Genomic DNA, 13,683 nt, shown 5'->3' with positions numbered 1-13,683 from the left:
AGGGTGGGGTTTCCTCTGGGGAGCAGATCTCTCCGAAGAAGTGTTCGTTGCTCGGAGAGATCTAGAGCAGCATTTCCCGAGAGACCACCCGGGCCGTAACCTGAAGCCGGGAGAGGTGGTTGGATACACTCGGCATTGGAGTGAGCGGGGCTGGTATGCCCTAAATGTGAAACGGCTCGCTCTGGTTGACAAGCAGGTTGTGCCAGCCACCGCTGTCAATTACCAGCCTCCCAGTGAGAGGTACCAGTAGTGTATAATGTCACAACAGAACTGTTAGGGATCTGTGTTTTCGTTTGTTATTTTTCAAAGTTTGTTATTTTTTATGTAGAGAATGTTAGAAAATAAGTGTCTAATCAACAAGGTTTAAATGAAACGAGTAAAAGTTACCTGATTTGCGAGAAGATTGTCATAATGTGTACAACCGGTACATGGACTTTGTTAATTATATATAGTACTATGGACCACGGTCACAGGACTGGTTGTGACCAACACAAACTTGTGTTCTTGTAAATAATTGCACCTCCTGTGCCCACCAGAGTCGTCTATTGCAACACCTGGGACCTTAACCTGGTCACAGACCCCAATAGGTTTGCAGGGGGTCAGGTTATTTGGGTGGCGGGTTAATGGGATCTGGGACATTGGGACTTGACTGTTGCAGGAAGAGGCTGCAACGGAGCAGGTTGAGCCTCCGCTACTACTGAAACCGGTAGCGTTCCACCGTTGGAATGATGAACTCTAAAAACTTGTGTAAGGTTTAAGTACCAAGCCTCCCTATTGTGGGATGAACCTGTGTAAATAAAAATGTTCTTTTTCCACTTTACAGTTTGAAGAAAAAAAAAAAAATAATAAACCACTGATGTCCTGTAGCTCGAAGACGAGCTACGTTTAGCCAAGGGGGAATGTGATTCCCTGGCCTATCAGGTCGTCACAGGGTATTGTGCAATCTGCCCTTCTATGCAATATCCACCTTCTCCTTGGTTATGGGTCCCTAACTTTTGATGTTGCCAAAACCAGCTAATCAAAATCCTAGGAACACTCTGCACCACACCCACCAGAAATACCAGTGGATGGCCTGAGTGGAATAGGGTCGCCCACTTGGGGGGTTGGTTAAGGGGAGGTCAGGAGTAGGCGAGTGTAGTGTTGAAAGTGACGAAGAGAGGAGGTCAGGAGCCGGGCTCCTTGGAAGTACTATGTGGTTGTAAAGGAGAACGGGTATAATACCGCGCATTTCACCAATTCCAGGAGGCAGATAGGGTTAATCCATGTCTTTTTATTTAAACAAGAACAGGTCTACGCGTTTCAAGGGACTCAGCCCTCTTCCTCAGGACATGTGTTAATGACAGGATAATCAATTATCCTATCTGCCTCCTGGAATTGGTGAAAAGCGCGGCATTAAAGCCGGTCTCCTCTACAACCACATATACCTATATACTTTGGAGCTGCAGCTGATTCACCCTGTGATCACGCCAATATAGGAGTTGTGACTGGCAAAACCCCTATAGGTGAGTTTTTCCATTACCTTCTTTTCATACTGGTTATCAATTAAGACTCTATTGCTCTTTCTTGTCCACAGTTTGTCCCTTCTGGAAGTACTAGGTGGCCGACGGTGGTCTGGGCCTAGTAGGAGCTAAACCCCCAGTCGCAGGGGATCGTGACAAGGGGCACGGTATTGTCGAGGAGGACAGCCGGCGGCCTTGTACCATCACCGGACTGGGACCAGGGCATGACTGGGTACGTGGACCCTAGGTCAGGGAGCAGCTTCATGCAACCTGACAATTTACCCGTCGAGAACGGAGGCTTCAAGATCCACTCTCCACCCGCTCCAAAATTGGGGTACTAGCGCAAAGAGGGGGATAGGACTTTCCACTATAACGGTCCAGGAAATCCCAAGCGTGAACTCTGAGAGCAAGCTCCCTCAGCCACACTGGGGAGCGAGACCCGATTAGTTTCAAGCTATAGGGGCCAACTAAGAGGAGAACAAGTTGCCAAGGGAAAGGTCACGGATCATCAGGCAACACCATCGGGGACGGGACCCGAACTAGCTCCCCTCAGCGGCAGCGGTGTCCAGAACTTTGGTTTACTAAGTTGTCAGTGTCAGCTCTATGGACTGAGTGAGTACACAAGTGACCCTTTCACCCCCAACGGCACCCCCAACACCATCACCGAGTCCCGGCACATCCCCCCTACCCGTGGAGGGGTTAAACACCCAGCTGCCCACTTCATTGCTCCCGGGTACTCCCAGCGGCAGTGGTGGTACTCCATCTTACCACGCACCACAGGTGGCATCATGAACTGTAAATACACCATCCTCTGTAAATGCTCTCTTTGAGTGGCCACACAACCCCCGAGTCCGGACACCCCACAAGCCACCGCGGATCCGGATCCAAGCAGCTCGGCTGCTGACGCGGGGGCGGCGCATATACAGAGACGGTTAGGCAGGGATTAGCAATATGCACCCAGAACTGCTCATGGTTCTGGGTGCATATTGGACCTGACAGGTTCTCTTTAATTTCTGCTAGTCACCTTTTTAAACACATGTTGCAGGAGACCTATCACAGTTACTCCCCGCCTTTTCAAGATGGTGGAATCTGTCTTGCCATGCTGACTATAGGTTTTGCTAAAACGGTTTGTGTGCTGTTGTGTTGCGGTAATTGGTGATTTAGGGCGCTCTCACACATCCGGCTTTTCGCCGGTTTGCCGGTTCCGGCGCACACCAGTACAGTGTATACAGTACAGCGGCAACGCGACAAGCTCCGGTCACATGCTGTCATGTGATTGGAGCATGTGACCCGGAAGTAACAGCGCTGCCACGGTACTGTATACACGGTATTGGCATGCGCCGGAACCGGCAAACCGGTGAAAAGCCGGAAGTGTGAGAGCACCCTTAGTGTGTGTTGCTTGATGTGTTGTGGAATTGCTCCTGTTGTCTGGTTATTTCCTTAATACTCTTCATTTTCCTCCATTTCATTTGTTGTCTGTTTATTCTGTGTAATCGTGCTGTGTAATAGAGTTTTAGCCATCCAAAATTTGTCCATATCTGTGGGTTATAACTCTCCTGTTCCAGTTCTCCCTTGGAGTGGGGGAGAGGGGGTATTAGATCAGGTCTGGCCAGGAGCAGGGCAAGGAAGGAGGCCCAGACATCGTCACCATTAGAAATATCTCTGAGAATAGGGACAGCTGTGGCCCTCTAGTATGAGGGCCAGTCTAGGAGTCCCAGTGCCCTATTATCCCCTCACAGCCCGTGACAGCTCATTGCAGTGAATGACAGGAGCTGGCCCCTAAGTGAGAGCCATTAAATTCTGTTAATGGCTCTCACTGAGCTTAAAATTCCGGTGTTCGGCGGACAAAACATCACTCACCTGAACAAAACCCCACCCGTACGATTTAATTGGCCTGTTGCAAGTGGGTGGGAATTTGGCAGTGGGTGAGTGGGTTTCTGGACGAATTGACATTATGTTAAATATCTGTTCACCTGGGGTGAATACATATTTAAAAGGGCTCCATTTAGCATCCATAAGTTTTGGCTCTTTTTTGAGAGTGGAGCAAAGGGAGCTGGATCACCCAAAAGAACCGGACTGCCCATAAGTAATTGCCATACCACAGACAGTTGGAGAAGAGTAGGTGAGAGACATTAACAGGATAACTAAAGAGTAGGCCTAGAGTTTGCAAATTGCCAAAGCTAGTTAAGGGCACTGCTGGCCAGAGAGGTGACCTTGAGAAGAGGCTATGACCAGCACTTTAAGGCTAGGTTTAGACAGCTGTATTATTTCAGACTGTTGGGCCAAACTTAAAGGGTTACTCACAATTACATATTTTTCACAAAACACAGTAACTGCATACTTATTTTTAATATACAGACCAAGCTCAATATAAAGATTCTTCCTCATACCTTTGGGACTTTTCCATTTCCATCTTCCCTCTGTGCATCAAGCTTTAAATATTGTGTTTCCCTGAAAATAAGCCCTAGCAGGAGTTTTCAGCATTCTCAACGTAAGGCTTAAATATAAGCCCTACCCCGAAAATAAACCATAGCAGAACCTCAATAATGAAGTGTCCATGTAGCTACTGCCGGACACTTCATCATAGAAAGTACCCCCCAAAAGAGAAGAAAGAAGACCCCGCAATCAATCACCAGACACCGAACAGGAGGACCGGCAGCGGAACGCACACCCACACTCACCACATCCAGCGATACAGTTTGCTTCTGGCCGGCAACAGGCCCTAGGACGTAGTGCAGTGGCACGCGAGGACCTGCGGATTGAACATAGCTATGCATTCCAGTCGCAGGTGTGTGTGTGTGTGTGTGTGTGAGTGTCTGTTTGTGTGATCTGATATGTGTGAGTGTCGGCCAGAAGCAGGGGAGCATGGCGTGCAGCATACTTGCTGGGAGCACTCGCCAAAGATTGCTGGAGGACCTGGAAGCCATGCAGATGCCCAGGGTCTAATAAGGCCTAAGACACACGACGTGAAAATCGGAGCAAGTGGGATGCGATTAAACATCACATTCCACTCGGACCAATATTAGCCCATGAGCGATTATTTTCTCAGCCCTAATCGGACCGAGAAACAATCGCAGCATGCTGCGACTGTAATGCGATCCAGGTTTCTCTCACATCCATTCAAGTCTATGGGGCAAGAGAAAAATCGCACTGTACTCGCATTACACCAGTGTAATGCAAGTGCAGAGCGACAATGGCAATAACCGGCAACGAAGGAGAGAGGAAGATAAATCCCTCCCTCTCCTCCACAGCGCCGGCCCGCCCTCCGCAGCTGAGGTCCGATCGCATGATCGGACCTAAGTCGCAGTGACACTCGGCTCCTGCTGTGCTGCCATTGTGAGCCGAGTGTCATATGAGCATCGCAGTAGATCTGTGTGTGTGGCCCCGGCCTAAGTATGACTCTCCTGGGAAATGGGATCTGCTTTTTTTGAGGGGTAAACTTACCCCCATGTTTCCCCGTGAATAAGCCCTACCCTGAAAATAAGCCCTAGCACATTTTCCAGGGAAAAAAAATGGTCTAATTTTTGGGGAAATAATAGCTAAATGAGCAGTCCTTTTAATGATGGGTCATTGTTAGAGATGAATGAACATGAGGTTCGGGGTTTGTACCAAAACATGGACTTTACAAAAAAAAAAAAAAAGTGTTAGGACTCGAAGTTCGGATGCTTAACATATTGAACACCAGTTGCCCGAGCATCGCTGTGCTCAGGTACGCTCTGTGCTCAGCCCAGTGCAAGCCACTTGAAGTGTTTGAACAGCTCACATTGACAGGGACAGTGTGATCAACTGTAGTGTGCAGCAAAAGAGAAAAAAAAAAGTGGACAAACCCCATCCATGGAAGTGATCTGTCTATGGCTGGCTGCATGGGGACAGAGACCCGAACTGTGAGAAGACTTCAATTGGGGTTCAGGTCAAGTCCAGGTCCCTAACCAAACTTTATCTAAAGTCTAGATGAAGCCGTGAAACCGAACTTCAATGGGTCCGCTTAGCTCTACTCATCATCATTCATCAATGAGCCAGCTACCCACCGAGAGCCATTTACACTTTATTAATGGCTGTCAATGTGGATAAAAAGACAGTCTGGCTGCCAATAAAATCAAAAGCCCACCCACTTCAAAAGTGTTCTGTAACAGGCTTACTGCAAATCAACAGGGGCTTCAACTGCAACAAGAACACATAATAGGGAATCGTTTGAGATCCAAAAGAGTTGGCTCTTTTGGTTAACTTAACCAAACTAGCTAGGTCATGTGACACCCCTGGACTAGTCAGGGCATCATAGGGTACAGCACGCTCTTTACTCTTAGTGCAGGACTCAACCCCTCTTGGTTCTGGGTTCCTAACTTACAGTACTGCCTCCATCAGCATACAAAAATCCCAATCACACTTCACACCACACCCTGTCAGGCACACCAGTAGGCTGCTAAGCTGGAATAGGGCCGTCCACCTAGGGGTCAGGCAGACGGGTGGGAGGTGATAAGTGAGTTCTGTGGTAGCCCTCGAGCAGTGGGGAGCTAGGGGGAGCGTGTGGCTCCCGGGGAGTAAAAGATTGGGTTGCAGACGGTGGTCTGAACCAGGAGGAGTTGGAGGCGCAGGATATTGGGACTGGGTACCTCGACTTAGTCTTGGCGGATGGTCGGTAGCTCAAGTACAATAGCCAGTCCAGGACCGAAAGCACGGCAGGGTACTGGACCCTAGGTCGGGGAGTAGCTTCAAGCAACCCGGCAATTAACCTGCGGAGGATAGTGACTTTATGGACTTTCCCCACGAATCTCAGAGATCAGGGGCACTAGCGCAACGGGATAGGGCTTTCCAACCTAAGCAGACCACTGAAATCCCAAGCGTGAGCTCTTAAAAGCACAGCTCCTTTACACAAACAGTGGGAACGGGGCCCGGGCAGCTTTATGCTTACGGGCCACTTGGACACTTCTAAATTTGTGCATGGAGGCAGGTTCCGGACCATCAGGCGGTACTGTAGGAGACGGATACCCGGACGGGCTCCCCCAAGAGGGCAGCGGTTCCCAGAGACTTGGTTTACCTCGTTGTCAGAATCTGCTTTCTATCTGAGTGAGTACCTGATCATCCCCTGCTTTCAGCGAACCTGCGCTCCCCTGCACCCCACCATCCAGAGTCCCGTTGCCTTCCCTACCCGTGGAGGGAAAGTCATCTAGGTGCCCCCATTCCATCACCCCGGGTACTCCCATCGGCAGAGGCGGTACTCTCAGCTACCGCACACTACGGGTGGCGTCACGAACTAGCTACCCCCTGTAAATAATTCTCCCTTTTCACATTTGAGAGTGGCCCCCTAGCCCCCGGTTCCAGAGACCCTCGAGCCACAAGTAATCACCACCGGATCCGAGCGGTTCGACCGCTGCAGTGGCGGCACAGTCACCAAAAAGACGGACTGCCCATCAATAGGTCCTATTCTTACACTGCTAAAACTTAATTTCTGAGCGGCACACTGCTTTTTATCACTGTTATAGACTGCTCCCACAGCTCTCGTGTGCTCCCGACTCAGATGTGCAGGAAGCCAGAGAACAGATAAATGTGTAAAATAGCACAGGTTTCCAGCACAGCTCTGCTATGCTTAGTTGTGCTTCCACCACAGATATGTGGCACAACATCAACATAATCTATGCTTAGAATACACTCTTCTTCTGTACACTATAAGGTACTGTACACTTGCCAGACCGCTTTAAAATTCTGCCATACACAATATAATAGTAATACACGGGAATCATCCATATTATGCGTTGCGATCAGTGTTCTTAATCATAATTTGCCCAATAGTTGCTATGATTAAGATCTTGACCGATCAAAGGACATGATATGGATGATTCCCGGATATTTTAATCCTATTTTTTGTCATGTCTTGACATTTTAAAATTTTTCAATTTTTTTACCTGGACGTTGTCGCTGGACATCTCGTTCCTCCACGTGGTCACCAAATACATAGTATGGGCTTGCATGAAGATATTTTGACATGAAAGCAATCTACAGTATATGTTTTTTTCATTGTTCAAAAAAAGTTTAAACTTTTAAAAAAAACAAAACAAAAAAAAAACCCACACAATCACAATATTTATTAATTTTATTGAAGCAAAAGAAAAAAAAATAAAAAAAAAAATCTAATAAATAAAATTCAGAAGCCATAGACGTTAAGTCAATAAAAACACATTTGCAATTTTATTGTCTAGTTTCTTTTGCTTACATACTACACAATGTTGTTGGTCCCTTTGGCTTTAGATACATGAGTAATATGGTTATAACGTGGGCATTTACCTATTATAAAGTCCACAATGTACATCTCTGGGATGGGTAGGTGAACAATACTGAGTGCAAATTTAAAAGATCTCAAAGTGCATTTCAATAGCATATATGATTCATTTATGGCCAAGAGGGGCCCGAAATGGTAACGGCTGCAGGGAGTACCTCCATTCACATCTGAATTACTTCATTTAGCTTCATGCATGTTCATTGTAAGGCACTTCAGACATGTGCGGGTCAATGGAATACAAAATGCACATTAGTTAACATATTTACAAGTACAATTAATTTAAAAAAGGAACATTATATTAACATTAAATTAGATCATTACTAATACAATATATTGCATTTGTTTCACAAGGCAACACTGTCAAGAATAGAGTTCATAGGAAAAATCTACAGAAAAAATAAAAATAAAAAATTAAAACAAGTCTCTAGGAACAGAAAAACTTGTCTGCAGTCTTCTCAAAATACTGCCACACCTGTATATAAGCTGTAGCTCAAATGACAACGGCTGTAGGATGAAGTTGCTTTTTTATGAGCGGATTGTTAACTGACCACACAAATTTGCAAATAAAACAGCAATTTTACCTGCAAAAGTGCTCGGCCATTAACACGTCACCTTATCCTTAGGATAGATCATCAATATCTGATCGGTGGTTGTGCGACTCCCAGCAACCATGCTGATCAGCTTTTCTCGATGCCGCTGGATGGAACTCCGTTGCAAAGTGGACCAGTACAGCTCTGTCAACTGTATAGTGGCCACAACTGGGAATTGCATATCTGCCCCCTATTCAAATCAATAAAACGAAGGGGGAAGAGAATGTGCAGTACCTGGTTGGGGCCACAATTCCTTCGCCGGAGCTCTACTGTTCAACTTTGAAACTGAGTAGTTCCGTTTTCCGGCGGCACCAGGAAGAGCTGATTGGCGGGTGTGTTTGGTGTCACATCCCTATCGATCAGGCATTGATGATCTATCTAAAAGACAGGTCATCAATGTTGGGGTGCATGCTCACGATCAGGGTTTACAGCGTTTTGGACGTAGCATGATTCAGCTGCGTCCAAAATGCTGTGATGTACAGTACAAGCACAGTGGATGGGATTTATAGAAATCCCATGCTACCTTGCGTGTACTACCCACAGTGTAAACTGACCTGCACACCAGCTTTCCAAGCCACAAGCAATTTATTACTGCTGAGCCGCAAGCGTTCTCCGCAGGGAGAACAGAAGAGAGATACTGTAACTGCCCAAGCCCGGATCATGGGTACGCGCCACTGTGGTCTCCTGCAGAGGAGACTCGCAACCCTGCAGATCAGGGCTTGCCGCATCCAGGACGCAACCGGTCATGATCGTGAGAACGCACCCTTAAAGTCCCGGACAACCTCTTTAACCATAGGCTGGAAAACAGTTGTAACACTTATTACCTGCTACATGAGAATTCATTACATAAACACCAGCTTCCATCTGTCTTACCAGGGACTATGAAAAAACTCATGAAGTAGCACCAAGTGACAATATAGGATATCTGCCTATAGCATAAATATATATAACAGCTGCCCTTGTAGTTACAGGCCACGATCCCTGAAATACAGAAAAAGTTTTATATTATCCATTGTGAGCGATCGGATCTTAGGATTTCATAGTGCAGCATAAAAATAGTGGGACTCTTATAAGGCAAGAGGCAATATCTCCATTTTGTTTTGTTTGACCTTATCTTCAGAAATGTAAAGTCTTCAGGTGAGGCTGATATATCAAAATGGAATCTATCTCAATTCGGCATCTAAAAACCTAGGGGGACATTGCTACACTGTCATACTTGGTGCCAGGCCTAGGCCTGAATGTGGAAAGAAAGCACACCAAAGAAAATCCTGGAGGCAACAGGAAATATGGGGCTTAGAAACCGATCTCGGGGACCTCCATGATCTTCAAGACGTAGACCAACACCTTCTTCATAAAAAACTTCTACAGAGAAAAGTGAGGTCAAAATCCCATATCAAAGTATAAAATCAATATGGCTGTTGAAAGGAACGGAAAGCTGAAAATTTAGAAGTTCATTAGATTTTGTGTCACATCTATGGTATGGAGGATTCACTTTGGTTGATTACATTTACAGAGGACTATAATAAATTGGACGTCACTTGTCTGCTTTGACATGGGTTATTACTCCACAACAGGTTGCTAAGCCCTAGTGCAGTATTTTAGGTAACTGTCTATTCAGGAGACCTTGCAGCAGAATCTCTGTTAGTCTTTAGCTCCTCCCTCTCCATAGAATGTTATAAGCACCAACTGTCCACTCTATGCCACTAATGAAAAATTTATCTTCATTGAATATGGATTTTACCTCCGAATTGAGAGTAAAAGATTAGTCCAGGAAGAGAAAGCACATTTCTTTGAGAAGATATATTACAAAGTTGCTTATTTTTATGTGTACTATTGATTTATGAAATAAAAATGACTGTTACTTGTTAATGGTTCTTCATTATGGTGGAGCAGATTGCACTGTACAACATCAACAGCTCTAGGAATTTTTCTAAAGCACCAGTTCCTTAAGAGCTATTTTAGTTATTCTCTTCATATTTCTAGTAATCCACCCTGCCCTGGACTACTAGATGCTCTTTCTTGGCTACAACCAGCAGGTGATGCTTCAGTTGCTCCAGATCCTTCGTCTCCAGGGGTGTCTACTGTTGCTCCTCCACCATCTCCATGAATGGTTCCTTCTTTTGTACCATTTTGCTCAACATGGCTGCGCTGGTGCTTACTAAGATGGTCACTGCGTGTAAATCTTTTAGCACAGAGAGGACATGTGAATTTCTTCTCACGAGTGTGGGTGCGCACATGGCGTTCAAGCTCGTCACTGCGTGTGAATCTCTTGCCACAGAACAGCCAGTTGCAGACAAAGGGTCTTTCTCCAGTGTGCCACCGAAGGTGAGCCTTGAGATGTGATGCTTTACCATACACTTTACCACAGCCTGGAATATGGCAGCTGTGCACAGGCTTCCTCTTCAGGCTTGCTGCTGAAGCTCCTAACCTTTCAAGCTCCTGGCAGTTTGGACAGTCACATGATGGACGTCCATTATTCCCATATGATGATGCTCTTTGGGGCTTTAATTGCCCTGGTGCCTCAAGCAATGGGCCACCTGTCAGAAGTTTTGGCTTATACATATCAGGACCCAAAGAGTGTTGAGATGGTGAGAGCAGATGTGCAGATGGAGAAGGACTTGATGAAGGTGATATAGATGGAAATCCCACAGGAGGATAGGATGCAGGTGTCAGAGTGGTATATTCAGAGCTATACTGATTGCTCATGCCTGCAGGACTTGTCACAGGTGGCACAGATGCAGTCAGCCCTTCTGTTTGTGACTGGTTGCCCAGCCAATTACTATTTGGATGCATATCCCACCATGATCCTCCTGTGCCAGGTGGTGAACCAGAGATTGATGGGTGATGAATTCCAGTTTTATACCAAGAACTGTAAGGATGTCCTACATCTAGAGATGTATACACCCCTGGAACACAGTCTGCTGTTGACAGAGTTTTGGGCTCTTGACATCCTGTGGAACTGGAAAAAGAATGAGGGAATGACCCATAATCACTTGCGTAGCTTGAAGGAGCAGGTGGTGTCCCACATGGTGTCATCAAATTACTTCCTCCTAAATATGTAGAAGAATATCCGTCTCCCATCAGTTTTGTGGCACTAAAGTCGTTACTTGGACTGTAGGGCTTCTTTCCTTTTAATGATGGCGTAGGATCTCGAATAGGGCTTGAGCCTCCGAACTTGTTGCAGGCAGCAGTTAACATTGCTAAGGGGCTAGAAACATACCGGGCTTCTTCCTAAAACAAAGGGCAAATCGATTACTCAAACATGGACAGCCAAAGAAATGCATAGTGTGATAGAATGTCAATGGGTAGAATTAAATAGGTCTAAAGTGCTACAGTATATACCTTCAAAACAGTTATATTACAAAGCTGTAAGGTCCCTATGTTCCTGGAAATACAGAACTGTACTCTCCCCTATAAGCCATGCATTGAAATCACAATATTTACATAATGTGAATGCCACACAAAGAACTCAGAATGATAACTTTGGCCCTTAGGCCTCATGAACAGAGCTATTGTATAATGCGCCAGTGACTATTGATAAAGCCCATGCAGCTTAGAAGGGTTCCCCCTACTAGAAAAGCTATTCTAAATGGGACTAGAGTGAGGCAAAAGAGTTAAAAAAAAAAAAAACAAAAAAAAAAGGTTCTTTACTTACCTCATGGTCCAATGTTGCTCCTCTGTACTTGCTACCATGTCCCCTACAGGTCTCGAGGCGAGGGGTCCTGTCACCATTACAGCCAAGCAGTGGCCTCTGGCCAGCTGTAGGCATCATATTCTATCTGAGATGGGTTCTTCCACTCGGAGAGAATGTGACAACTCCAGCGGTCATGTGAGGCCCCTTTAGACTCTGAATAGCCCCACGATCAGCAAGTCACACAGTAGCAAGTATGGAGTAGTTGTGCCGGTCCAGCAAAGAGTATAGAATAAGATTATCCTACCATCAACCCATTCAGAATAACTTTTAGAAACAGGAGAAAATGTCCAAGAGTCATATGTCCAGCTACAGTCTCAGGCAACCAACTGCATAAAATAAATCTCTATGGCCTCTTTATACTGATTGGACAGATTTTCTATTGCTGTCATGGGGTATGTACAGATGGAACAGGGGCTCCTAGGCTGACCCTAAGACTGGGGCCCCTGCGCTGTCTTATCTCGAAGGTGGGCTTGATGGTAGCCAGGTTCAAGCCCCCAGTGTGGCCCTGTTTCCTTTCCAGACCCTGATACTACTCCGTCCCACCCTGGGAGTGGGCCGGAAACCCAGTAAACCAAAACCCCACAAAAAGACAAAACAAAGAGGTAAACGAATTTTGTGCACACTGCACTCAAACACAAAAGGAGGGACAGTGTGATTTGGGGAGATGTAAACGGGGGGGGGGGGAATAAATACACAACTGGAGAACTCACACACCACGCAGAACCACAACTTGTAGACCACCACAGAACAGGAAACGAGGAAGCAGAAGCTATTTCCGGCACTCAGCCTCAGAATCCAGAACCTTATAAAGGGTGCAGGCAGCTGAGGATGGTAATCACCAGCCTGAGCTCCCAGCAGGAATTAACTTCCGCTGAACTGGAAAGTGGCACAGCCAGACTCAGCCGACGCTCATGACAGACTATACAACTGAGGAATCCCAGGCTGCTGTCGCACTCTGAAGTGCGAACGGAGTCCAACGCCATCACGACACCCAGCGAGTGCAATGCGCACAACAGTTGCTTCACGTACCATTATTGCTAGCACCAATCCTGTACCCATGGTTGTCTTTGGTCATCTATTGAGTCAGTTATGATAGATATCAAAGCCCTTCTATATGTGTGACTCTATAGGTTAGGCTTATCCATTGGTTATTGAAGCCCTAACTCCAGTTATGACGTTATTTGTTATTCTAGCCATTTTTCCATTATTACAGCATATCGTGTAATAAGTTGCAGTTCTCTTGGTGGTTTGCCTCTCTTGGTTTTCAGCTTATTTTGTATTTTTCATTATTCCTCAGTTTATTGAGCAATAAAGCTTTCGAACACAAATCAAATTTTATCCAAATGCATTTACTCTGTAGATTATGTAGGGCTGTAATGTCTCCGAGCAGTCAGCTGTGCTTTATTTGCACTTGTGTCTTATGGTCTCTGCCAAAGGAGCTGTCCGTGTATATTTGTATGGTTACATGACACACAAGAGTGCCTCTGTTTACATAAATGCAAGATGTCTCAGGGGTGGCCAAAATCTGGCTCTCCACTTATTGCTACACTACTGCTACTACTTGTTCAATTTCCCACAATTCATTCTGGAAAACCGATGGTCTATAAATTGCATGGAGACTATTTT

General features: G+C 45.9%; 1 protein-coding gene across 1 annotated transcript; it reads right to left on the bottom strand.

Moving 5' to 3' along the window:
* Nucleotides 1–10,134: 10,134 nt before the first annotated feature.
* On the bottom strand, nt 10,135–13,040 carry SP7 (Sp7 transcription factor). Its single transcript, XM_075333914.1, has 2 exons — nt 12,897–13,040; nt 10,135–11,594 (listed from the first exon to the last, which is right to left on the bottom strand). The coding sequence occupies exons 1-2, from the start codon at nt 13,038–13,040 to the stop codon at nt 10,335–10,337; spliced, it is 1,404 nt and encodes a 467-aa protein (XP_075190029.1). The 3' UTR covers nt 10,135–10,334.
* Nucleotides 13,041–13,683: the final 643 nt, after the last annotated feature.

The sequence above is a fragment of the Anomaloglossus baeobatrachus genome, chromosome 2, assembly GCF_048569485.1.
Source record: "Anomaloglossus baeobatrachus isolate aAnoBae1 chromosome 2, aAnoBae1.hap1, whole genome shotgun sequence".
NCBI lineage: Eukaryota > Metazoa > Chordata > Amphibia > Anura > Aromobatidae > Anomaloglossus > Anomaloglossus baeobatrachus.
The sequence above is the reverse complement of the archived record's forward strand: the minus strand, read 5'-3'. Positions and strand labels throughout refer to the sequence as shown.